The sequence below is a fragment of the Mugil cephalus genome, chromosome 16 (assembly GCF_022458985.1).
Source record: "Mugil cephalus isolate CIBA_MC_2020 chromosome 16, CIBA_Mcephalus_1.1, whole genome shotgun sequence".
Taxonomy (NCBI): Eukaryota; Metazoa; Chordata; class Actinopteri; order Mugiliformes; family Mugilidae; genus Mugil; species Mugil cephalus.
In genome coordinates, this window is record NC_061785.1 from 9,171,715 (window position 1) to 9,199,531 (window position 27,817).

A 27,817-nucleotide genomic window follows, 5' to 3' on the forward strand; every position below is an offset into this window, starting at 1 on the left:
TTTTCTTCTCAACAATCCAGTCGCCTTTTTAAATCCTTTTGTTCTTCACAGACATAGTCATAGCAAGTATTTAGTTTCAAGGTTTACAGCGAATGATAAATCTCTTAGGCGAGTGGAACTACTTTCTATTCTATTAGTCTGTGTGATCTTTTCTGTCAGGTGGAACTACCTTCAGTTCTGAGCTACAGCAGACACCAGAACAACTGACGATGGATCAGACCTTGAGAGAGATACCAGGTAAAAACAAACAAAAAAAAACACACCCAAAACACATGATCACAACACTGTACATTCAAAATTCAATAGAAGATGTCGATGCATGGAAATAATGCTATGCAATATTTTGTGAATATCATGTGTCAATAGTTAAGGGATGGCGGAGATGCTGATTTGTGAACAATGTTTCATTGCTTTCAAAAATGATCCCAACATGATATCACAGCTACTCTACTCACAGCTGAAAAAAAAATAATACATGATGTCAGTACTTTGTTGTGATACGTACTTCTTACTTGAAGGTGAAAATGTCTCCAGTCCAAGGCTTCATATTGATCATCACATGTCCCGTCGGAGCACTGACAAAAAATGTAGGAACCTAAACTTTACGGAAATTATTCATCTTAATATCAACGTTAATCATTATGGAAATTCAACTGACCAACGGTTGAAAATGTCCAGATGTTGTTCAACACTTTAACATTCGGCTGGGTTGTATATGGGACAGCTGTAGTTTTCTGAACCAATTAGAGATCTCCACAAGTGTTTTAATAAATGTTGCATGCAATATGTAATTTCTTTGCAAGTTCTTTGTTGTTTCTCTTTCATAAATAAATTGCCTGATATAGAACGCGTCTTCATACTCTTGCAGCAGAGCGCAGTTACAATGACATCTTAAACCACCTGAACTTGACTAAAAGCAATGATCTGTACACGATGAGCCGGCGTGTCAGAAATCACAAACATCACACACCGGTGTACCTCAATATGGGGCTGCATGCCATTCTGGATGTGGTAAGTTTTGAACAAAGTTTATTTGCACTCATGCTTTTGGGTTAATAATAAAGTCCATTGGGCTGAAGTTGAATTCCTCAATTGCTGGCCTAGAGATACAATAACATAAAATATGTTGTATTACAGTATGAACTAATAAACACATAAAGGTGGAAAATTTTCAGTCGGCAGGGGTGAGACCCAATAGGGTTGGGAATAGGACACATTAGATCTGTCAGGCCTATGAAGCTCATATTAAAAACGTATTATCTGGGTGTAACAGGTGATATTGACTACTGACCAAAAACATTTTAGAAACAAGTAATTAAAAAAAAAAAAAAAAAAAACACTGAAAACAGCAGGTGTTGACCTGGCCTCCAAATTCACTAGATCCCAAACTGATAAAGTATCTGTGGGATGATCCACATACACAATATTAGGAAGGTGGTCATAATGTTTTGCCTGATTGGTGTACAATATAATGCAACATTTTATGAGTCTTGCTGGTGTGTTGTCAGCTACATAATGTTAACAGGTGTTGACACAAACTGTATTTCTTTGTCCACAGAGAGAGACTGAGCAAACTTTGAAGACTTACATTTGGATTTACATGGTGGGTTGTCTATGAGTGACACTTCTCACTCTTCTACTGTGGAAAATTAAATGATCTGGACAGCAAGTTCATCTGTTCTATGTTGTATCTTTTGTTTTCCTCGTGTACTTCAACTCAAACAAACTGCTATTTCTTTTTATTTTTATTTTTTTTGTAGGAATGGGACAATGATTTCACTAGGTGGAATCCAGATGACTTCTGTGGCCTTAAACATGTAATAGTTCCAAAGGAAGCTTTGTGGCAGCCAGATCTAAATATTGAAGAGATGTAAGTTGAAATGTATAAATGCTTTTTTCATTTTGCATGTTGGAAGGACATTTTTTTCTGTTTCATTTCTTGAGCCACAGATTGAGTTTATCTGCAAACCTAACTTTTCCACACTGTTAAATAACACATGAGATCTGGTAAGAGGTCCCATAATGATTTGCTATATTGTGTGTATTTGTTTCCATACAGGATAGAGACGAATGATTCCCCTCCAAGTCCTTATCTCAACATTATGTCTGATGGCAAAGTCAAATTTAGAAAAGACCAAGTGGTGATCACCACCTGCAAGATGCATGTCTATAAATTCCCTTTTGACACCCAGAACTGCTCCATCACCTTCAAGTCACTGGTGTTCTCTGGTGAGCCCATGTGAACGTGTTCTGTTTACCTCCATATGCATTGTTGTCCTCCTAGGAAATATAAGAGTTTTTTTCTTCTTCACAGATGAAGAAATACGTTTAAGAACAAACAAAAACAATACAGCAATCTCAGAGAGATCCCGCAGGATGATGAGAAAGGAGTACGAGTGGGTGTTCGTTGACATGAATGTCAAAAAAGAAACTTTCAACCATTTCGGCTTTTACCAAAATAGGATCGTTTACACTGTAAGTATTTCTGTTTCATTTAAGTGTGTTTGTGCCAAGTCGTGCCGGGATAACATTTGTAGACATAGCTGAAACACATGAGTTGGAAAAGTTGTAGGTGACAACCCCAGCTCCAACACTTCAATCATGTTCTGCAAGGAACAGACACTCAAATGCTTGAGCTCAGTCAAAGCTTGATGACAACTACACCCTACCCTTTATGTCAAGAATTTTTACTTTTGATATGTGTGCAGATTTTCTGATACTTGTGCTGTTCATACACAACAGATCAAAATGGAGAGGAGGTCTGTCCTCTACATCGCAAACTTCCTGCTCCCCGTCTTCTTCTTCTTGTGTCTGGACTTGGCCTCCTTTCTGATCTCAGACACCGGGGGTGAGAAGCTCGGCTACAAGATCACCGTGTTGCTTGCTGTCACCGTGATGCAGCTGATTCTCAATGAAATCCTGCCCAGCTCGTCAAACAGGATCCCTCTTATAGGTAAGGAAGCTCAGGGTTTCGCCCCATATTGGTCCGTGCTTTGTACACATTTATATTGATGCCTTCTCCCCTCAGCCGTCTACTGCATAGGGATTTTTTCTCTGATGCTGCTCAGCCTCCTGGAGACCATTTTGGTGATGCATCTGATAGAGAAAGACGCTACAACCCAAGACAATGAGACAGATGGAGAGCAAACCCCGAAAGGGAGATGTTGGAACAAACAGATCAACTGTTTTAGAGGTGAACTCAATCTGAGTCTACAAATCTTTGAAATTCATGTTAGTCTCCCGTTACTGATCAGTCTACAAGTTTAGTAATAATTTAAATGCTCAAAATGCAACAAATACACTTTGCTCAAATATTTCTGTGTCCAACTTCTGTACTTCCAGGAATGAAGCAATGTACTTGCTGTGCATCTGTCTCCGATGTCTCTGCTGATGAGATGCCATCTGTGACCAAAGAGGTTAGATCACTTTGAAAGACTTGACCAAATTTAAGAAAAAAGCCCCAAACTTTATGCACAGTTTATGCATCAATAGTTGTATTTCCATTACAGTTTTCCACAAAATAAAATTTCTGAAATTTCCATAAATTACAATTGCGCCTATGTTTCCATAGAAAGGTGTTTTGCGGATGAGCTGTAACTCCCGTAAAGTCTTGTGTCGCTATATCCCACAATTCTCTTAAACTCTCATCACTTCACTTTGAGTAACATGGACTTCAAATGAACTGATCACATGACCCTCTATGTCATCTTCGGTGACAGGGAATTGCAGAAAAAAAAAAGTGTTTCCACTGCACTTTTGCGATACACTTTTATATCGGTATGTTATAAAAGACAGCGTAAAAATGTTTCTCAAAATGTAGGTGTTTCCATTACCAGTTTTTTATTGCCATATTTAGGGTTTTGTGTATTTCAAGGGACAATGTCAATGCAGCAAGTTTGATGGCACAGTTTCAGACCCTAACGGCTGAACTGCACTTCCCCAGAACTGTAACCACGCTCTCCTACGCAGAGCTATCATTGGTCTGCTTAGTGTGGTTCTGCTTTAGTATTTCCAGGTGCCGCCCCATCTCCCCAATTTTTGAATTGATTTGGATCAATGAAGCTGGAACAGGAAAGGTTAACTGAGGAGGTTTGGAGATAGGATGATATATTTGTATGACCTGTCTTGGGCCATACTGTATTACTGTATTAGTATAAACCATACTGGTGTAAAAGACAGTACCGACTAGTGTTTGAGTGAAGTTGTTACAGAGTGAGCCAGACTGACGAGTGTAGCATAGGTTACACTGCCTATGTCCTGTGTAACCTACGCAGGCATAAACCATGGTTAAGAGCAAACGTGTACGTGGTTTAGAATCTCATTAATTGCGAGTCTATACAATCACTTCTGCAGGGTAGCAGCTGCCAGCTGACGAATGTGTCCCTTGCTTTGGAGAAGGTGTCAGATGAGCTGGGGGAGATTGAGCAAACAGTATCTCAACTCAGCATCGGGAAGGAAGAGGGGAAGCCCGGCTACTGGACAAGACTGGCTAAGAAAATCAACAGGGTTTTCATAATTTGTTATGTCATAGCAGTCTTTCTGTTTTTAGGTGCTCTCTTTGCAGCGTGGGGCATTTTGGAATAGCATAGCCTCAGTTTAAAAACGATTATGAATTAAATGATCGTTTAGTCAACACGTGCGCGTCTTTACAGTTCATCGCCTTGTCTTGGTTAGGTCTTGTCTGAAGTGGTGAAATGCATAATGGAGACAGCAACAGCAGATTCTCCATTCTCCTGCCTCAGTCATCCCCTCCAACTCCTTCCTTCCTCAGGGCAGGAGAAGTAACCACTGTTGAATACGTATTGTGATCAATGTTCCCTCTAAGCTGCGCGCTTACGCAATCGCGCACTGCTTGCACATTCTCAGCGCACAAGAAAATCTATGCAGCGCATAAAATTAAATTCAACATGAACGTATTAATTAATATCTAATATTAGACCTAATCTAATCTAATTAATTAGACCAATAATATTGTTTTCTGTACCATTTTGCAACGTAACTGGGTGAGTGACAGGTGTCCATTCAATGGTACGATGCAGTTCACTTACGCTACGCAGCCATTCATAGCCTTGACAGTGCTTGCCCATGTGCCCTCTGCCCTGCCCATACGCACCGCGCAGGCTAGCTAGCTAACAACAACCCTTACCATGGCGAAACGAACGGGCAGCGACACACCCACTCACCAAGCTAAAGTAAAAAAGAAATGTGGTTCTTTTAAGATGGAAGGGCTGTCGGAGAATGTGCAAATAGAAGAACAAGCAGTGAAACTGGGTGAGATTTTTTCTTTTTCGAGTGAGAAAGGTCTACTCTGTAAATACTGCTCACAGTGGTCCTCAGGGTGTGCTCAGGGAGCTTGTGTGTATGCCCAGACACATGAAAAATTAGAGGGAACATTGATTGTGATCATCATTTCCAGTAGTCAGCAATCACACCACAGCTTTCTTGTCGACTTGAAAAATTTCAGAGGAAGTGCTCCCTTCATCAAAGGTCTGCAGTTGCTCATACACATTATATGACCAGGACTAAATGTTTATACCTGGCTCCAGTCAATCTAAGAAAATGCTCGTTCACACACTTAAACATTATTGGCCAAAGCGACCGGTATAGTAGCACAGGTTGTAGATATATATATCGATATATGTCTTGATAAGGATATATACATTGCTAATGTTCAATTAATCTTCAAAATATATATTAAAATATATATATAAATGTAATGTAAGGGGAGTGTAGCTCTTGCGAGGCTGAAAAAAGTGCATGATCCTCTCTTTGGGAATATACTGTAGTGTAGGCATGAGGTACAAAAATTAATAAATTGACAAATACACTTGTTTCTTGTCCTCGTATCTATGTGTTTCAATTATTATTATTTATTTTTTTTATAAAGTGTATATAGTCACGCCACCTTGGACCAACCTGGTGACTAGCACATCTGTCAGTAACACTGGAAAAATAAAAAACTAAATAAAATATTGTATGCGTAGCTGCTCTAAGCCGTACACAAGCTTTGTTTTAGTGACTATGAATCGTTTGAAACCCTTTACTAGCTGGATATACTGCACGTGCATAGTCATGATGTTATAGTTGGGTGAATAAATTATATTTTTAACCTGTTGTTTTTTAAATGGGGGATTAATAATTAATAATTAGCCTGGTTAGCTTAGTCCATTTGCTACAAAAGGGAGAAATAAAAGGAAAGCACCACCCGTTTCAATTAAGTTCTACTAATTAAATAAGGTATTTCAACCATAATTACAATCAACATACATAGAGATCAAATCAAGCTGCTATCACCATTTGTCCAAATATAATAGTTCTCACAATGGTTAATACTTAAACACAATTTCCCATTAGTTCATAACTATAATGTCAAAACAGCTGTACATTTAACCAATTACAGCTTCCAAAAAAAAAAAAAATACAAATATTATGTGTGAACATGTGAATTGGCAATGTGTTGTCAGATAGATGATTATCGTATTTATATGTATTTAAGTTTCAGAGGCTGTACAATATAAAAGGGCAAATATACGATTTGACTAACAATGAATAAAGCAGCTGCGTTATTCAAATAGCTGTAGAATAACTTTTAAATGCACTCTCCTGGTGATATTCGTACATACAAAAGTTTGGGTCAAATAATTTTTAAGCAACACATACAGATGTCCCATCTGGCAACACTAGTTTATGGATGTAAATGTAGATAGCGGCTTTCATGTTGAGGGAAAGTAGATGAATGATAGTTGTGTGCAGGGAGGCAGTAGTGTGAGAAGCCTGGAGAGTTTGGAAAATTATTATTATATACCACTGCTGGATCCAAGTTAGTCGGTGAGATTTTATCCATATTTAATTGAACAACTCCATGTAGTTAATTGTCTCTTTGTTCTGCTCCATGCTGACTCTGTCAGTTAATTTCTTAATGTCAGGTGTGTCTAATTCATCTTCTCCCTTCCAGTCCCCTCTAGGTTTGGCCTGTAGTATGAATCTGGCTGTGTAGATTAAAAATAATCTATGCTCAGTTAAGGATTACAGGAGCTCAGCCAACGTGGACACACACTTGAGTGCAAAAAGGCAGATGACACACAGTTGAGTAATGAATGAATTAAAGTTTCTCTTCAACAGACTTCACTGCAAAAGACAAAAAAACATACAAATGAAAGACACAGAAAACAACTCACAGGCTCTATGCAGAAGTTTATGTTCCTGCTTTCTTTCATACACGATGACGTGTCATCATTCTGGCTTCATTGTTTAGTGCAACCTTCTCAACCATAGGCAAGTGACTTGACCATTCAACTTGACTTCTGTGGATTTAAACATATTTACATTGTGAAAGAACTTTTGTATTTAGTATAAATTAATCTGAATCAGGGGCTGCACAGCCGCTTGGTGGTTAGCACTGATGCCTCCCAGCAAGTGTCTCCGGGTTAGAGTCCAGTTCAGGCCTTTCTGGGTTTTCTCCAGGTACTCCGGTTTCCTCCCACCCTAAATTTACCCTAGGTGTGAGTGTGACTGTCCAGGGTCCTCTTGCCACTCACCTGACGACAGCTGGGATAGGCTCCAGCAACCAACTGAGTAGCAGAAAATGAGATGAATCCGAACCGTCATTAATTGATGTTTGATGTAAAACTACTTTCACATGCAGCTCCCACTTTTAACGAGTTTACTTTGAGCACAGAACGCCAACAACGGGGGAAATGAGAAGTTAACAGCCTTCAGTCTGATAACAAAGCTGATCTGCCCACAACAAGTGGTTGAGTGCTAAAAGGGTGCTGTCATTTCCTGGCAGTGTTGTTGAAAATTAAAAAGCAGTTGGTTGATGCATTTGCCCTGCCCTCCCTTCCAGTGCAGTTACATTAACACAGTGGAGAAACATTTTCAGACAACAGAGAGGACAGAGATGCTCACTGACTCCTCAAAACCATGATGATTGTAGGACTCTTCTTTCTGCTGCTCCTCACAGGTAATGTGATATCGTTCTGTATAATCTAGGCATTTGTTGTATTTCTACTTTTTACTTTCACTAAAGAACATGAACTGGATTATTTATGTGGTCGTTATTTTAATGAGAAGCAGGAATTTATGCCTGTGAAATGAGAGAAGGTTGGTTGTTCTTTCCATAGCAGATATTAAGTGGGTAAATCTGTGTTTTGGATTCATATGAAACTCTGAGCGAGTCTGATTTGGCCATAGATTCAACAGTTGATGACATCATGTCAAATAAAAATGAGAGTCAGTGGCTGAAATGGCGAATAAATTAATATTTCTCAGAAAGAACGTTAAAATAATTAAATTAGAACTATTGGTTTATTATTATTAGATGGGGTCGTTACGTTTTCCTAGAGCGTGCTGTATTAACTAAGAGACCGAAGTGGGTGGAAGTAATGGTTTTCTTTTCTTCTGTTCTCTTTTCTGTCAGGTGGAGATTTCTCCAGTTCAGATGCACAATATATGGTCAATCAGAGCTTGGGGGAAACGCCAGGTACACAATAAACACCACAAAAGTAACACGCTTTACATTAAGTAGCCAACACATGATCATGATACTGTATAAAGTACAGTGGGAGAGGTCTAGGCATGGGAATTATGATGGAATTAAAGATGTATGCTGTTTTCTGTCTGCAGGAAATAACTCCAATTCAGAGTTTTATGGAGATGAACTGGCATTCAACCGGAGCTCTGAGAATATTTCAGGTAAAAAACATGGTGTGATCAGATTTGAGTATTTTTTACTATAAAGATCATTCCCTGTGCATAAGAGCTTATGTCTTTGCTCACCAAGCATCTTAAAACAATGTGGATTGTTAACGACGCTATATGAATAGAAGTGAATTGAGATTAAATCAGTTTTACTGTATGTGCCAACAAGTGGTTTGTTTCTGTTGTGGCCTAGCATGTCACAATGTCACAGCTACTCTTCCTGAGCAGATTTTGTGTCGAGCAGATAAATGGATGGCCTGATTATGTGAAAACAGGAGATGCGTTTACGTGGAAATAATACTAATATAAGGGCCCATCATTTGTTTCAGCTTGATACTGTGAGCTAAAACAGCTTATTCCGTTATATTGTCCACTGAAGAAAACTTATTGTATCTTGTGAAATTAACTCACAACTCCCCACACTTTCAACTCACATTTCCAAGTTAGGATCAACTAAGTTTATGTCAATTGCCATTTTAAGTTGAGAGCAATAATGTTTGTGTTTCTACTTTTATTTCTCTTCTTGACGACTAACATGAGTTTAAAAGTTTACTTCAAAAAGATCCAACTCACATCTTTTTCATTCAGAAATTTAACAGTTATTTTATTTAGGCTGTTTAGAGGAGGAAATTAAATTTTGATCCACCAAAAACAACCACTTTGAAATGTGTTCCTGGTGGGGATACGGCCTTATCACTTCCACCCATCTATTACGCTTATGGTGCCAATATTTTTGCTGACGTTGAAAAACTGTGGTTTAATGAATTAATCCTCTTTTGTAGAGCCTCAAAGGTATTATCATTTTATAGGGATAGTTTAATAACAAAAAGGGGAAAATGGAGGCAGCCTCTACACTGACCACACAGACAAAACACACAAGAAGTTAAGACAATGGATTCATTTAGGTTTAAGTGTTAAAAACGTATTAATTTTTTTTCTATTTCCCAGTATTCCTATCATATCACCCTTCCTTCTCCCCCGTTGATTTTTTCAACCCAGAACTTGAAGACATGAGTTAAGTCAAAGTAAACTTTATTCAAACAATCAATCAAACATAAAGATGTAATAATATTAAAAAAACAAACAAACAAACAAACAAAAAAAAACAGGGGCCCACACCACAGCCATAAAGCCCTGGAACAGGACCCACAGCCATCGAGGCCATGACAATCCCCAGAAATGAACAAACATGTCAGTTCCGACATGTGCAACTCATGCAGGATTGAAATTTCCTTCCTCAAAGGCCTACGGTACAGCAACTTCAACATAAAATGTGCAAATATGAGATCTGCAGTCACAAGACAATGGATTACGTTACGTTTTTAAATTGAGTTCAATAATAAGAACTTGTCAAGACAGTTTAATACAGCTGTGAAGTTTTACTGTGTGTGCCCTTTTCTTTCAGGTGGTACAGAGCAACCAAAGCCTCAAGATAACAACAGTAGGAAACCAACACTTTCTTGTGCATAACCGCTTAATTATGGAAGTTCAGTTGACTAAATGCTGCAAATCTAAATTTGTAATTTTATTTATTTATTTATTTTTATCAGATAAATGTTCATGTGAATATGTAATTGGCTCTTTCAATTGTTTATTTTTTGTATATTTTTGTGTGTGCGTGAACTTGAGTGAAGTCCTGTGTTTCTAGCTTTGAATTTTAATTTGATATTTTTGCAGACATTCTTTGAGCAGGTGATTTTCATAGTTTTATAAAAATAAAATATTAATTGACTCACGGAGCTCAAGCACGCACATTTTTTTCTTTGTGTCTCGATATTCTTCACCAGAAAAGTGCAGATTTCAGGATGTTATTGATTACTTGAACTTGACCAAAAACAAAGATCTGTACACCATGGACCGGCCTGTCTCAGATCACAAAGATCCTACATATGTACATATCTACATGGCAGTCAGAACCATTCTAGATGTGGTAAGTTATTCATGTTTTTTTCAGTCAATTGTTTTTTAATATTGGCGGGAAAAAGTGAAGAAACTGTTATTTTGCTCAGATCCCTTCAAATAGTAATGCTTAGTTGGTTAGTGCTACATAAGTGCAGTGTGTTTTGTCTTTAGAAAAATAGCCATATTCTTGAAATCTAAACTAAGATGTTTATTAACCATGGCACTCAGTTTGTCTTTTTGTTTATTCTGTCGCCAGTTAAAATGGAAAGCAATGTTGTAAGACAGGGGTGTAAATCTCATTTTAGTTCAGGGGCAACTGAACAGTAATAAGTGCACAATTTGAACAGATTCTTTATAAATGTTAAGGACTCACTGTCTTATTGTCATTATCTGTGGGTGAACTTGTGTTTTAAATTAACAGTGTACTCTGATTCTTCCTCTACAGAAAGAGACTGCCCAAACCTTGGTGACTTACATTTGGTTGTACATGGTGAGCTGCCACCTCTCAGTCAGTCCTCTATTGTGGAAGGTTAAACTGTGTTTCTATCCCTTGTTTTTGTTTCTGTCTTTTATCTCTCATTCTTTCCTCTTGCACCTCACCCCCACAACAACCTCACTGTTGTAGGAATGGAACAATGATTTCATTGGCTGGAAACCACGTGACTTTTGTGGACTTAGAAGCATATTCATTCCAAAGGAAACTTTGTGGATGCCGGATATAACTATTGAAGAGATGTAAGTTGAAATGTATAAATGCAGTCACAGTCATACACACAGATCTGTACACAGTCAAATTAGTAACTTATAAAGCTTAATGTCGCTGTTTAGATCTGACATGAAACCAAACAAACTTTTTAAACCTGTCACTTAATAGTAATTGTACGTTAGCTTCTAGGACAGGCGTCTAAATTAATAGTTAACCTCCTGTTGTAGCCATTAAATGAAGAGCTCTCTGACCTGCCAGTGACTGTTCTTATTTAATTAAACTGGCATATAACATGATCAGCTACAACGGTGTGAAAAAGTCTTGGCACCCCCTCCTGATTTTTGTTCATGTTTGTCACACCTAAGTGTTTCAATTTAAATATAAGATGAATATTTCTTCTTACTTGGATATTTTCCCCCATTTAATGCTGAAAAAACTTCCTTTAAAAACTGCATATTGTGTTTGTGTTATTTTTGTCTTATATTTAAATTTGGTTGGTGACCTGAAACACGTAAGTGTGACAAACATGCAAATAAAATAAAATAAATAAAATAAAAATAAAATAAAGGGTGCAAACACTTTTTAACACCACTGTATATCTCCTCACCCTCTCTCTCTTAGGTAGATGAGTCCCTCCATAAGAGGTGGGTTCTGCTCAAGGTTTCTTCCTGTTAAAAGGGAGCTTTTCCTGCCACTGTTGCCTTCAGGCCTGCTCTGGAAGTTTCAGGTTTCATTTTGTGAAGCGGTTTGAGACAATATGTATTGTTGTATTCAAAAGGATTGTGGAATGATCTTATCAAACCCAAACTTGAATGTATTGCCATGTATCCAGTGAAGTCACTGGTTACTCATTTAAAATTCAAGCTGAGTATTAACTCTTTTTTTTGATTATGTTGCATCTAGTCATCCAGTTTGACACATAGGTCTGGCCTAAGTCCAGATCCTATCAATACATTATTCCAGGACATAATTTAGAACCTAAATGTATAAAATATTTACCAAATGTTGTGTAAAGTGCAACAGAAGCTTTATTTTGTGAGACTTTTCATTACCTTATGGTGTGTATTTCTTTTCATACAGGATAGAGACGGACAAATCTCCTCCAAATCCTTATCTTGAGATTTTTTATCATGGCGATGTGTTTATTAAAACCGAGCAGGTGGTGATCAGCACCTGCAGGATCCGTGTTTACAAATTCCCTTTTGACACTCAGAGGTGCAACATCTCCTTCAAATCCAACATGTACTCTGGTGAGCCCATAATATGTTCACGTGCTGCTTACAGCCACATGAACACATCATCAAATACGAGCACATAAATTCATACCTTGCTAAAATACTATTTTTACCATCACAGATGAAGAGATATCTTTAATGTATTACGAAAACAATGAATGGATCACAAACCACACTCGCAAATTGATAAGTACCCAGTACGAGTGGACTTTCATCAAAATGACAGTCATAAATGAGACCATCGACAGTTTTGGTCCCAATCAAACTAGGATTGTTTACACGGTAAGTATTTCTGAATGCACACACACAGAAACAGAACCATATTAGAAGTAACCAAGTGGTGGGTTCGAAACCACTGCCTTGCTGGAGCCTTTTTGTGTGGTATCCTTTTGCCTGTTCAGGTTTTCTCTAGGTCCACTGGTTTCCTCCCACCTTCCAAAGACATGCCTGTTTGATTAATTTGTTAATCTGTACTGATAGATGTACATGCGAGTGAGATGACGCTGAAATGCGACCCTACTCTGCACAAGACGTTGAAGTAAGGGGAATATATATATATATATGACAGGGAGGAATAGTAAAAACAGCAGACCTGAAAAGATCTGCAGACACAGCTCCAATACATCATCAAAGCCAACCACTTAAACTTGTTACTGTGCAGGGAACAGATAGTCAAATTTTTGCACACAGTTCACTACAGACACCCCTACTCTTATGTAAGTACATGTACTTTTGCTTCTGGTATTTCAGTATATTGTCTTTAAATGCTTTTCCTTTCAGCATTTTTATTTTTTTTTACTTGCCTTAGTGTGGCAACCTGTGTCTTGTTCAGTCGCTGCCTCTGTGAAATGCACAGGACTAGGACAGCCTTGACCTAAATTTGAACATCATTTAACAGATCCACACGGAAAGGAGGTCTGTCCTCTACATCGCAAACTTCATGCTCCCCGTCTTCTTCTTCTTGTGTCTGGACTTGGCCTCCTTTCTGATCTCAGACACCGGGGGCGAGAAGCTCGGCTACAAGATCACCGTGTTGCTTGCTGTCACCGTGATGCAGCTGATTCTCAATGACATTCTGCCCAGCTCATCAAACAGGATCCCTCTTATAGGTAAGGAAGCTCGGAGTTTCGCCCTCGTTGGACCGTGCTTTATGTGAGCAGAGACATACCACACTGACTCAATGAGTAGTTTTTAATGATGCTACTTGATCCCCTCAGTGATCTACTGCATGGGGAGTTTTTCTCTGATGCTGCTTAGCCTCTTGGAGACCATTTTGGTGATGCATCTGATAGAGAAAGACTCTGCAACCCAAGACAATGAGACAGATGGAGAGCAAACCCCGAAACGGAGATGTTGGAACAAACAAGTCAACTCTTTTAGAGGTGATGTTAATCATGGATTCTACAAATCTTTGAAAGTGACATTAGTCTCTGACTAATAGTCTCCCATTATGTTACATTTATTTTAACGACTGTGTATTTATTTTTATGTCCAATTTGTCGTTCCAGAGATAAAGCAATGCATCCGCTGTGTATCTGTCTCCGATATCTCTGCTGATGAAACGCCATCTGTGACCAAAGAGGTTAGATCACAGGCTGGTCAACCAAATAAAAAAAATTAAAAAAAGTTACTAACTGTTGACTGTAAGAGTAAACATGTCATGTATATCATAATCTCATTAATTACCAGTCTATACAATCACTTCTGCAGGGTAGCAGCTGCCAGCTGATGAATGTGCTCCTTGCCTTGGAGAAGGTGTCAGATGAGCTGGGGGAGATTGAGCAAACAGTATCTCAACTCAGCACTGGGAAGGAAGAGGGGAAACCCGGCTACTGGACCAGACTGGCTAAAAAAATCAACAGGATTTTCTCAATTTGTTATGTCACCGCAGTCTTTCTGTTTGTAGCTGGTATCCTTTTGGCCTGGTTGGTTTAAGATGAGTAGTGGTGCTTCAGTTTAAAAAGAGGATACAATTCTTGTGGACATGATCCCCATGCATTTCAAAGCTATCATGAACAGAGATGTAGAACACAAAAGCCCGAAGGAAAACGATATTCCATTGATACCTTAAACTGGTCAATAAGTGTTCACACTGAGCTTTATAAACCAATCAGAAATGATCACAGTTAATGTGTGCAGGCACATTTGGCCCATTTTACAGTCAATAATAATGTTTTTTTTTTAATGTAAGTATGTATGTTTAGTTTTCCTTTTATTTATTTGATCTAAAGAAATTCATTTCTGTGGAACCTGGATCTCCATGTTTTAAGTCATTTCACTGTGCTCTTTTCATAGATTTTAAATGCACAAAACTGGGGAACTAATTAGTTCCAGTTAAATCACGGTTCATTTGGATTTACAGTAATTGGACAGAGCAGCATCTCTCCATAATTAAATGGAAACTTTTGAATTCTACCTGCAAATATAGATATAAAATGAGGTGATTGAACTGACTGTATGGATACGAGCTGATGTTCTGGTAAATGAATCTATAACGATGCAAGACAAAAATTTATCTCATGGAAAAGACACGGGCTGTTAGAATGTTGTTAGAACTGAAATCACTGTTGAATGAAGTTTTCTGCTACTTCACGTATTCTCCTTATATACAATTATATACTACTATACTCATCACTCCAGTCTGACTGCATGAGTTGTGTTATATGTCCTGCTCAATACAATTATCTATAACTGGTAATATGTTCAATTAATCTATCAAATAGACAACACAATATGACAGCAGGGGTTATGGGGGAAGTGTAGGTCTTTTATAGCAGATGTGAGTTTAGATATTCCTCTGTCGAAGTACAATGTGTAGATATGCTGGCTTGTTTGTGTGTGCTCGCTCCAAATTTAATAGAATAGTTGTCCTGCCATGTGACTCAAAAAGTAGAAACAACTAAACTGAAATAAACAATATGGACAAACTTTTCTTTCTTCGTTCTTCTTCTCCCTTCTCTGTGTGTGTTGTGTTTACATCTCTGCACAAATTCAGGTTTTTTAAAGTCTACTCTGACTAGTCGCTGATTACGTCACAAATAAAAACAGCAGAAAGTAATGCTTTGCAACATGAAATCTATATTCTTGACCTGAATACACTGAGAACAGACAACTCATGCACTAAATACTGTGTGCTGCACTTATATATAGCCTGAATAAAACAGGCTGCAACTCAGCACCATCAATATCATTTACTAGCATTCCACGTGTTGCAAGATGGGATAAAGGTGAAGGAAACATGCAGTATTTATCTGAAGCGCTCTCCATGCTCTGCAGCTAAAGGTCTAATAACTCTGACGGACATGTGATGTTAAACTTCTGGGCCATAATAACCTTGTTCTTTATTGAGAAACCGAGCGCCGCCCAGCGGATCAAGACACTTGAGGAAGTTTACAAAGTGACCGGTGGTAACCGGTAGATTAAGAACTCCAAAGAGTAGATACTGAGACATGCGGCAGTGGTGTATTTTCATAAAAAAAATTTGAAGGAGCGGCAGCTAGGATTTAGGAATGGCGACCCACCGCTCCTAAATGAATGTAGAGGAAACGCTGCTTGGGTGTTGCGTAACTTTGTTTTCGTTTGAGTTGCCCTTAACTGTGGTTCCGGCATAATATTTTCTGGCGGTATACAGGAAACGTTACGATCAATTAATTTTAGTACTTAATACCGCAATTAGTTGCGAAATCGAGTAATCGTCTCAAATTGAAGCAGAAGCAGATCACCCTGTTTCAAAGTGATACTAAGCAACTGGATCCATTGCTGTGATTCCTTATGTCCATATATCTCTAAAAATAAGCCTCCAGCTTACCTGAAACACTATGATAAGCACTGACTCAGGTCGAACCATCCCTTTATTAGGTCACATGTGCTGTGAGTTCTTCTTTACTCTCTCACTCTCCTTGCCTTTGTTGCATGTCATTATAACACTTTCTCTACTACTACAAGTACTACTCTCCCACTAAGCTGTCATCATTTTTATAGCTCTGGTTTTCCATCCCTTTTAGCCATTACAGAAATGCATGAATTATCCATGACCTAATATCATGTATTCATGTTTGTACCATAAACAGAATACTTAATGCATGTGTCATGTAGTTTATGAATTCAAACACATGGGTTTGGTTTTCTTTTTAGTATCTGCTCGCTTATGCTGCCCTCCTCTTCTCCTCTCCTCCCTACTCATCTGCCTCACATCCACACAGCGCTCTCTCTCCCTCTCTATCTCAACACCTGCCGCCTTAAACGTCTACGAATAAACATGAAATTAATTGGTGGAATGGAAAATTTGAGTTTAGTTGTATATTAGCTATTATTTTAAAATGCAGTGTCCAGTTCTGACAACTTTACTTTTGGAACTGAACGGCGGAAATGACAAGTTAAGAGCTTTTGGTTTGATAACAAAGCAGTTCTGCCCACAAGTGGTTGAGTGCTAAAAGGGTGTTGTCATTTCCTGGCAGCTTTGTTTCATCTTAGTTTTTATGCTAATAATGATAATGGTTGGTTGGTGCATTTACCCTGCCCTCTTCCAGTACAGTTATATTAGCACAGAGAGGACAGAGATGCTCAGTGACTCCTCAAAGCCATCATGCTTGCAGGTTTCTTCTTTCTGCTCCTCCTTACAGGTAAACTGAGATCATTCTGTATAATGTTTGGCATTTTCAACTTTTTAATACCACTAAGAATTGACATTTTTAATGGACATTGGGGGCGGTGTTTCAGATGTCCTGCTTCTGCAAGTACATTTTTTTTTTGCTCCACAGAAAATATAACAATTTGGAGCTCTTCTGTGGTTTGGATTGATATGTGTGGGGTGCCCTAACAATTGTCATAGCGCATGGAAATGCTGAAATACAGCTGATGCTAGAGAATAAATCAACAATTTCTCAGAAACAAAGTTAACAGTATTAAATTGTGCTATTAACATTTACTGCAAAATTATGTAATTTCTCAGTGGGTCTGTATGTGTGTTAACTTGATCGCTTGGGTAGGCAGGTGAAACTAGTGGCATCCATTTTCCTGTTTGTTCTCCTGTCAGGTGGAAATACCTCCAGTTTGATGCAAGACCTTGAAGACCTGCATAGACAGGTCTTCAATCAGAGCTCACTGGAAATGCCAGGTACAAATTAAACAAACAGTACTAGATGTCTGCGCATGGAAATAATACTGAAAACAAAGAACCGTTTTCTCTTTTATACTAGCTGGGAATTATTCAAGTTCGGAGCTACCAGAGCTTCATGATGACCAACTGGCAATCAATCAGAGCAGGGAGGAGATTTCAGGTGATGGTTGATTTTTATGTGCTAACATATGGAATGACGTGTATGTTTAAAAAATATATAGTTTCAGTACTTTTTCTGTAAAAAAGGGAGATGTCTGTGTATGGAAACTAAAAATAAATACCTGTGTGCTCTTTTATATAAGCTGAAAACATCTCCAGTTCAGAGCTTCAGGATGACAAACATGGGAGCGGCAACAAAAAAGGTAGAAAAGCAGCACTTCAACAATATAGAGGGGTTACTCATCCCAGTAATCTATGTTTGATATATATGATGGCTTTGCTGATGAAGCACCTCTACCTTCTGAGCATTTGATAGTTCACCACAGAAGAAACCAGGGGTGAAACACTGATTTAAATCCAAATGAGACCTCAGAGGCGGGCATTTTTTTTATTTGCGTGTTTTTATCCTTAATTTTGTCTCCAATGCACCATTAATCTTGATATACTTGCAACAGATAGGTGCAGTGCTCGGGACATTATAAAAAAGCTCAACCTGACCAAAGACAATGATCTATACAAGATGAGTCGACCTGTCAAAGATTACCGCTCTCGTACGAAAGTAGCCGTCCGAATGGTGATGAATGGCATTCTAGATGTGGTAAGTCCCTTGAGATTTTCTGTTATTTTTCATTTGCCTATTTTTTTTAAATTTATTTTTAAATTACTGCTAGAATATTGCTCAATTAAGTTGAGTTTGCTCACTTGTGTATATTGCTATTAGGAAATGGTCACACACTTGCATTTTAATGTCTAACAATGACAAATGCAGATTAATGTGCTGTTAGTCATGATGTTGGTCACCTACATGAACCCAACTCAAAGCATGTCTCCCAGAATCCTTAATGACTGGAAGAGCCTGTAAGTGTCTCTTCTAGCCATTGAGCTAGTTGTATTAAACGGTGTACATTTCCTATCTCCTAAAAGTATTGTCTGAAAGTATTGCTAATATCATGTGCATGGACAAAATAGACGGATACAATATGGATCTGGTATTCTTATTATAAAATATTCTTACACAGTGACATGGGTAGGTAGAAGAGCAATATCTTATCTAGCCAGTATTAAAATCAGATTGTCCCCAAGTACAAGACGTGTGTTTCTAAGAAACAAAAAACAAAAAATAGAATACCGTATTTTCCGCACTATAAGGCGCACCTAAAAACCTCCAATTTTCTCAAAAGCTGACAGTGCGCCTTATACAGGTGCTGGCCAGTAAATTAGAATATCATCAAAAAGTTGAATTATTTCAGTAATTCCATTCAAAAGGTGAAACTTGTATACTGTATACTTTCCTTCCACACATAGTGATATATTTCAAGTGTTTATTCATTTTCATTTTTATTATTACAACTGACAGCTAATGAAAACACCAAATTCAGTATCTCAGAAAATTAGAATATTCTGAAAAGGCTCAATATAGAAGACACCTGGTGCCACACTAATCAGCTGATTAACTCAAAACACCTGCAAAGGCCTTTAAAAGGTTCCTCAGTCTTGTTCTGAAGGCTCCACAATCATGGGGAAGACTTCTGACTTAACCGTTGTCCAAAAGACAACCATTGACACCTTGTACAAGGAGGGCAAGACACAAAAGTTGATTGCTAAAGAAGCTGGCTGTTTCGCAGAGCTCTGTGTCCAAGCACATTAACAGACAGGCGAAGGGACGGAAAAAATGTGGTAGAAAAAAGTGTACAAGCTCTAGGGATAACCGCACCCTGCAGAGAATTGTGACGACAAACCCATTCAAAAATGTGGGGGAGATCCACAAACAGTGGACTGCAGCTGGAGTCAGCGCTTCAAGAACCACCACGAAGAGACGCATGAAAGACATGGGATTCAGCTGTCGCATTCCGTGTGTCAAGCCACTCTTGAACAAGAAACAGCGTAAGAAGCGTCTCGCCTGGGCCAAGGATAAAAAGGACTGGACTGCTGCTGAGTGGTCCAAAGTTTTCTGATGAAAGCAAATTTTGCATTTCCTTTGGAAATCAAGGACCCAGAGTCTGGAGGAAGAGCGGAGAAGCACAGAATCCACGTTGCATGAGGTCCAGTGTAAAGTTTCCACCGTCAGTGATGGTGTGGGGTGCCATGTCATCTGCCGGTGTTGGCCCACTCTGTTTCCTGAGGTCCAAGGTCAATGCAGCTGTCTACCAGGAAGTTTTAGAGCACTTCATGCTTCCTGCTGCTGACCAACTTTATGGAGATGCAGATTTCACTTTTCAACAGGACTTGGCACCTGCACACAGTGCCAAAACCACCAGTACCTGGTTCAAGGACCATGGTATCCCTGTCCTTGATTGGCCAGCAAACTCGCCTGACCTTAACCCCATAGAAAATCTATGGGGTATTGTGAAGCGGAAGATGCAATGCGCTAGACCCAACAATGCAGAGGAGCTGAAGACGACTATCAGAGCAACCTGGGCTCTCATAACACCTGAGCAGTGCCACAGACTGATCGAGTCCATGCCACGCCGCATTAATGCAGTGATTGAGGCAAAAGGAGCCCCAACTAAGTATTGAGTGCTATACATGCGCATGCTTTTCATGTTCATTCTTTTCAGTTGGCCAACATTTCTAAAAAAAAAACATTTTTTTCATTGGCCTTTTCAATATTCTAATTTTTTGAGATGCCAAATTTGGAGTTTTCATTAGTTGTCACTTATAAATATCAAAATTAAAAGAAATAAACATTGGAAATACATCGGTCTGTGTGCATTGCATGAATATAATGTACAAATTTCACCTTTTGAATGGAATTACTGAAATAATTCAACTTTTTGATGATATTCTAATTTACTGGCCAGCACCTGTATATGGACCAATATAGAGCCACAACAGGTCTCGCAACTACAATAGGCAGCCGCCGACTCTCCATTTGTGTTTATGTAAAGACCCCAAAATGGCTCCTATTAAGAGACACGCTTACGACGCAGAGTTTAAACTCAAGGCGATCAGTCACGCAGTAGAACACGGGAATAGAGCAGCAGCGAGAGAATTTAACATTAACGAATCAATGGTGCGGAAGTGGAGGAAGCAACAAGATGACCTGCGCCAAGTAAAGAAGACTAAACAGAGTTTCCGAGGGAACAAAGCGAGATGGCCACAGTCATTCATCTCTTCACCGCGATGATGCCAAAGAGCTTTTTCTCCTGCGATAAATAACACCGCTCTGCTGCCCTTCCTCTTGTAACCGATAAACTACCGTATTTTCCGCACTATAAGGCGCACCTAAAAACCTCCAATTTTCCCAAAAGCTGACAGTGCGCCTTATATATGAACAAAGTTTTAAAATAGGCCATTCATTGGAGGTGCTCCTTATAATCCGGTGCGCCTTATAGTGCGGAAAATACGGTAATACAAAGTATATACAAAACAAAACTATGCCGTAAGTGTATTAACTATCTAAACTGTCCATGGAGGATGTAAACATTACTGTAAGTAAAGTGAATAAAGTGCAAATGTAAACACGAATTATATGGATTATAAGAGTTTTTATGGATAAAAAATAAGGTGCTTGCATATACATATGCATTGACGCTTTCTATGTTGGTAAAATACAACTGTGGATCCAGGACACAGTTTACATTTTTTCTTCTTCCTGGAAAAATCAGGCATGAAAAAGATTGTCAACTCCTGTCAGTGGGTTATGTACATATATTAAATACTGACTTGACTATAGGCCACTATTTTGCCCCACCCACTCAAACGACCAAGCAAGCAGGACAAGCGTCCTGCTCAATTGACCAGTGATGATCAGTGCACAGAGCAGCAATCTGATGTAAACATCGGTATTAACTGTATAAACTTCATCACCTTTGTGTCCATCGATGTTTCTATCTATTGTTGTATTGATCTGTTCCTTTCTGTAAAGTGTCCTTAGGTGACTTGAAAGGTGCTTCTTAAATAAAATGTACTATTATTATGCATGATCAACATAAAGTCTCAGAGAGGGATTTTCACAAAACCAACTACTACTGCAAAAATACTGAGTGATTTATTATTGACACGTAACTTGACTTCTCTATATAAAACTATTTGACACTACTATTAGATATCACTCAAAATGTATATGGAAAAAATATGAATCACGATTTATTTGCTTAGAATTGAGATCATGATTCTTTGGTACGATTTCACACCAGACGGATCATAGTACAGGTTTTTAATCTCCTACGTAATGAGCGTCCGCTACTTATGGTGTAGGTAAGATATGCGCTCTCCCTCAGATCGTCGTTCTAGCGGCTCTGTTTACCGTCTTCTTCTGCGATCGACTTTCTTCAATGTTTTTGTTCCAAGGTCACACGCCAGTGCAGTGGTTGTGGAGACATGACAGAGCGGAAACTAAGAAACTTGACAAAATAAAACAGGAAACCCCAAACATGATCACAAAATAAGACAGACATAAACCATGACAGCTTCCTCCACTGATGGAATCGCATGTTGTAAAGACTTTACCATAGGTTAAGGGAGGAGTCAGCGGCAGTGCTGCTTTTAGGAGCACTTAAAAAAAAAAATCTGGGAAGAAATGGAAGCATTTGTTTGCGAAAGCGTCGTATTTCCAAATGAGATCACGTGTGATTCGAGATTTCGATTTTTTAACGATTTATCGTGCAGCCCTAGTAGCTGGCTTACTCGGAATGCAGACAGGGATTGATTGCTTCTCTCTGGTTAATCATAAGTTAAGACTGGCTGTTTTTGAGGTTGAATATTTGAGGTTGTATTTTTGAGGTTAAATATTTGAGGTTACATTTTTAAGGCTGAATATTTGAAATTGTATTTTTGAGGTTGACTATTTTAGGTTGCGCTTTTAAGGTTGAATATTTTAGGTTTAATTTTTTAGGTTGAATTTGTTTGTAAACTAAATTTAGAACTCTGATGGCACAGAAAAACTTCCATACAACATGATCTAAAAAATCATCCATGTGTGGTAGAGAAGAGGCTGGCTTCCCACACACAATATGTGACCCATAGTCAAAACAGAGTCGTCTCATTTGTGATCGACCTCACCTCTCACCCTGAGTCGTAATATTAAAACTGACATACTGCAATATCTTGATAATATTTTTGCAGCAGAACGTTAACTGAATTTCAAAAAACTGTATTTCTGTGTCCACAGAAAGAGGCTGAGCAAGTTTTGATAATTTTCGTTTGGATTCGAATGGTGAGTTCTGTGCGAGAAAGATGATACTACTGAATGATGATGAAAAGTGCAATTATTTACCCCCCCCCGCCCGGCTCTTTTTGTCTAGGCCTGGCATAATGAGTTTTTGTTATGGAATGCAACTGACTTCTGTGGACTTGAGCGTATTTACATTGACAAACAGTCTTTATGGAAGCCAGATGTACTTATTGAAGAAACGTAAGTTGATATTTACATGTATTGTACATACACCGACAATTCAATGTTCTGCTGGGAAACTTTTGGACCTATCATTCCAACCTCAGAAGGCCCATGTCCATTTTCCACCGCAGTATGTTGCCTTGCAATTGTATAGTTGTCACATCAGCAGACACATGGCAATCAAATTAAGTACACAATAAATTCTCAAAAGGGTCTAAATCCACACAAGTAGTATCACAGTCATTATCACAGTGATGGGTTATGCATTTTACACCAGTGCCCTCCAACTTTATTCAAAACACCTCTTAATACGGTCATTATAACACCACTGACCGTATTTATTGTGTATAACACAATAAAACAACACGTTGCACAGCATGGGAGTAACTCATACAGTGAGACAAATGTTATTACTACAGCAAGAAACTCAGTTAAAACTATTCAAAAAGTCTCCTCTCACCCACCGGTGTCACATACATCAAATTTAGCAGAAGCATCAATGTCGAACCACTAAGATGGCGAAAATATACATACATATAAATATAATTCTTTTACTCACTAGAACTTAAAGAAACAATTTAGAGTTCGTCAGCCAAGGGTAGCACTCACAGCAGCTGACCTGAAAGTTTCCCTAGCGGGGCCAGCCTAGCTAGTTCTGGGGTTAGGCGGCCTTTCCTCACAATATCCAGCTTATCCTTCAAAGTCTGGAGTGAAAATGCCTAAGATGTTCTGTGACCAAATTGATTGCCTCTCCTCCTTCTGCCATTGTTGTTTCAACAAATAGCTATCAAAGTGTTAACAGGGACGATTTGCTTGTGCAACATCATTACAATTGTAACAGACATTCATTTATGCGTGTTTCTTTATTGTTGTTGCAAAATATTTATGTACTGTGGGTAGCATTGTGGCAACGTCTGGTGGAAGTGCATTTATTTCACCAGGTTAATGAGACCAGGTGTCTGTCGAAATAATTAGTATTAAATAAAAGACTACCCAATGGCAAAGAATCAAGGTGCTATACCTTCTTGTGCTTAAACTGTGAACTGAATAAATGGAGCAAAGCAACGAGAAATGTTTGAACATCGTTTGAGAGAGCCGAGACGAGCATGCGTCAATTAATTGCAATGACATGCACCTGCAGTTAAGTGACAGTGGAAAGCTACTTACAACTTACAGACTGCGGCAACACATGACGGCTGATATATGATTGGCAAAGTTACACTGCCAGAAGCACTGCGGCTGAGAAACAGATAAGTCACAAAAATTTGTGTGTGTTTGTTTTCAGATTAGACAAGAACAAAGCCCCTACGGGTCCATATCTACAAATTAAGAATGATGGTTGGGTTTCTATCACAGAGAACAATGTTGTGATCAGCGCCTGCAGGATGGACGTTTACAGATTCCCTTTCGACATTCAGAGCTGCAACATCTCCTTCAAGTCTATTATGTACCGATGTGAGGACATAAACTGTGGTGCTGTCAATGTCCACATGAGCACACACTCACATACCTCCTCACACACTCCTACATTGTTGTTCTGCTAAGAAACATCTTTTTTTTTTTATTTCCACCAGATACAGAAATAGAGAGTCTATTCACCCACAACAACACATTGATCATGAAGAGGAATACAAAGATGATCCGGACGCAGTTCGAGTGGTGGTTCTTGAATATGAGTGCCATTAATGAAACTGACCGTGATGGCTTTACCAGGATTGTTTACACTGTAAGTATTTCTGAATTCTCCAATTGCTTGCCATGCCAAGCCAAGCTGACATGATGACATATATTTACGTATACTGGATACGACTTCATGAACAACATAGGAACAGTTATGTAGATAAATCACATAATCACAATCACAGTTGTGCAGGTAACTAGCTCCAACAGTTGTACCTTGCTGTGCTGTACAAAGAACACACAATAAAATCCTCCATGCCATTGCATTCATGGCATGGTTGTGTCTGAATTTCACTCACCTCTACTCTTTAAGTGAGTACATGTACATTTACTTTTGAGCAGATTGTCCACTGAAACAAGCTCCTTTGAGCAAAATGTTTTTTGTTTTGTTTTTTCGTTTTGGTGATGAACCATGAACCTGACCATAAACATCTTTTCACAGATCACCATGAAGAGGAGGCCTGCCCTCTACATCGTAAACTTCTTGCTCCCCGTCCTATTCTTCCTGTGCCTGGACTTGGCCTCCCTCCTCATCTCAGATACCAGTGGCGAGAAACTCAGCTACAAGATCACCGTGTTGCTTGCTGTCACGCTGATGCAGATTCTTCTCAATGAAATTCTGCCCAGTTCGGACAATATTCCTCTTATATGTAAGGAAGCTCTGAGACTCACCCTCATTCGACCTTCATATTTGCTTTATATGACCAAAAACAGCTCAAACTGACTCAGTTGCTGCATTTAAAAAGAGGCCAGCATTCTATTCATTATCGGCTCAGTCAGAGCACAAATTGCCTCTTGCAATAACCTTAATGAAACCAGACAGGTTAGATGATCAGGAATTTTCTAGAGGGGTGGAGTAAACCTTTAATAAACCCAATATTTTCCTTCTGGTTTGAATGAACATATTCCTTCTTTGCTTGTTTGCTACAAAAAAGTCTCAAAAGATGATTGAATTGAACATGAATGTGGGCAGCCTGGGTAAAAACTCGATCTTCTTCTAGTCAATGAATTTAATGTTATCAATGAAGTTAAACAGAAAGAAAGAAGAAACAAAGAAAAGAAAGAAATTGCCTTATGCTACTATATTTTAATATCAAAATGATTTCAATTAAGATAAACAAGTACTGTCAATATAACTTGGCCAATGTATAGATTAATAATGTCCACATTTATATTGCTCCTTTCTCCCCTTAGCGGTCTACTGCATAGGGGTTTTTTTTCTGATGCTGCTCAGCCTCCTGGAGACCATTTTGGTGAAGCATTTGATAAGGAAGGACTCTGCAACCCAGGACAATGAGACAGACGGAGAACACCTGAAATGGGGATGTTGGAACAAACAAGTCAACTGTTTTAGATGTGAATTTAATCATGGATTCTACAAATCTTTGAAACTGACCTTACGTTACTGCTATTTTGACTAATCTGAATTTATTTTTGTGTCTAATTTGTCATTCTAGCTATGAAGCAATGCAATCACTGTGCATCTGTGCCTGATGTCTCTTCTGATGAAACAACATCTGAGTCCAAAGAGGTTAGATCACTTTAAAAGACTGATTCACACAAACTTTCTTAGATCTTCAATTAATTGATTGTTCATTCCACAAAATCACTTCTGCAGGGTAGCAGCTGCCAGCTGACAAAGGTGTCCCTTGCCTTGCAGAAGGTCTCAGATCAGCTTGGGGAGTTTGAGCAAACGGTACCTCAACTCAGATTTAGGAAGGAAGAGGGGAAGCCCGGCTATTGGACCAGACTGACTAAAAAGATTAACAAGGTTTTCGCTGTTTGTTACATCACAGCAGTCTTTCTGTTTCTAATTACGATTATTTCATTGTGGTGCATTTCAGAGGACTAGTGGTGCTTCAGCTTTAAAAGAGGGTTGAATTATTTTTCATGCACATACACTCAACTATTTAGTTTGTACTCACACTTAGCAGAGCTCCAGACTGCCCTAAATGGTGGCATTTTACACCCAAAATTTGAGACAGTGTGAGTAAACTTTCCATCTTCTCACGCATGTGCGACTGGTAAATTTTCTGTTTTTAAAAAAATCATTATTAAATATTTTTTGTTGCTGACAAACTTCTGCTCCACACTTCAGCCCTAGTAGTTGGCGGTAATGCACCAAGTGAGCGGGTTTGCCAACCGCCATTAACTCCAAAAGAAGGAGGCGGGGCAATGTGCGAGTGTGAAAAAGCGTTGGACGAGGAGAATCCACACGTTTCATATCTTGAAAAGTGAAAAATAATTATTCCCTTAATTGGACTTTAAAGCCTGTTTCATATTGTCATCACCATAAAGACTGATCTTTGAACGGCCGAGATATTTTTTAATTTTTTTTTTAATCAAACAAATCAAATGTGTTGTTACATGATCGTTAATGGAAGCGCATAGGTGAATTATCCCTATGTCATGTTCGGGACATTGCACCAATGAGGGAATGCATGTGCAACTGTTTTTATATACGGTTTGTATAGCAATATCCCACACTTTTTAACGACCGTGGCAGCGCTCTGCATCTGAGGAGAAGAGGAGATTCGGCGGCAGATATTGGGCTCTGTGCAGGACAGTCAGTACGTTCACATGCACGTGACAAAAACTAATTCTTGCCTTAATCGGATTATGACTGGAGAACTTAAGTGCATGTAAACACATTACTCCGACTAAAATCGTCGTTCTCTATCCGATTAAGACACTCACATAATGCGATTGGAATTCGTTTTTTCTCCGGCATATATATGCTTAATCGGACATCTAACAGGATAATGCGTGTGCGCACGCTCCACAACCACTGCACTGGCGTGTGACCCCGGAACAAAAACATCCAAGAAAGCTGGTCGCAGAAGAAGAAGAAGGTAAACAGAACCGGTAGAAGAACCATCTGAGCGCGCGTCTTATCTATACCAGAAGATGAAGATAAATTTTTTTTACTATTATTTGAAATGTTTATCTGCCGCACGAACAACTCTCTGGCACAAAAG

At 38.8% G+C, this 27,817-nt stretch overlaps 3 protein-coding genes across 3 annotated transcripts; all 3 read left to right on the plus strand.

Annotated features, from left to right (window-relative positions):
* The first annotated feature begins 723 nt into the window (after positions 1-723).
* On the plus strand, positions 724-9,719 carry LOC125022804 (5-hydroxytryptamine receptor 3A-like). The gene is made up of 10 exons (XM_047609746.1): positions 724-1,011; positions 1,559-1,603; positions 1,761-1,870; positions 2,060-2,229; positions 2,315-2,475; positions 2,743-2,953; positions 3,029-3,163; positions 8,420-8,482; positions 8,626-8,694; positions 9,649-9,719. The coding sequence occupies exons 1-10, from the start codon at positions 934-936 to the stop codon at positions 9,717-9,719; spliced, it is 1,113 nt and encodes a 370-aa protein (XP_047465702.1). The 5' UTR covers positions 724-933.
* Positions 9,720-10,401: 682 nt separating this feature from the next.
* LOC125022727 (5-hydroxytryptamine receptor 3A-like) lies at positions 10,402-14,687 on the plus strand. The gene is made up of 9 exons (XM_047609630.1): positions 10,402-10,630; positions 11,048-11,092; positions 11,228-11,337; positions 12,389-12,558; positions 12,665-12,825; positions 13,442-13,652; positions 13,761-13,925; positions 14,052-14,125; positions 14,254-14,687. Exons 1-9 carry the CDS (start codon positions 10,553-10,555, stop codon positions 14,476-14,478), a joined length of 1,239 nt encoding a protein of 412 aa, XP_047465586.1. The 5' UTR covers positions 10,402-10,552; the 3' UTR covers positions 14,479-14,687.
* A 3,486-nt stretch (positions 14,688-18,173) lies between these two features.
* LOC125022805 (5-hydroxytryptamine receptor 3A-like) lies at positions 18,174-25,563 on the plus strand. The gene is made up of 6 exons (XM_047609747.1): positions 18,174-18,419; positions 22,935-22,979; positions 23,068-23,177; positions 24,445-24,614; positions 24,734-24,885; positions 25,282-25,563. The coding sequence occupies exons 1-6, from the start codon at positions 18,342-18,344 to the stop codon at positions 25,561-25,563; spliced, it is 837 nt and encodes a 278-aa protein (XP_047465703.1). The 5' UTR covers positions 18,174-18,341.
* The last annotated feature ends 2,254 nt before the right edge of the window (positions 25,564-27,817 follow it).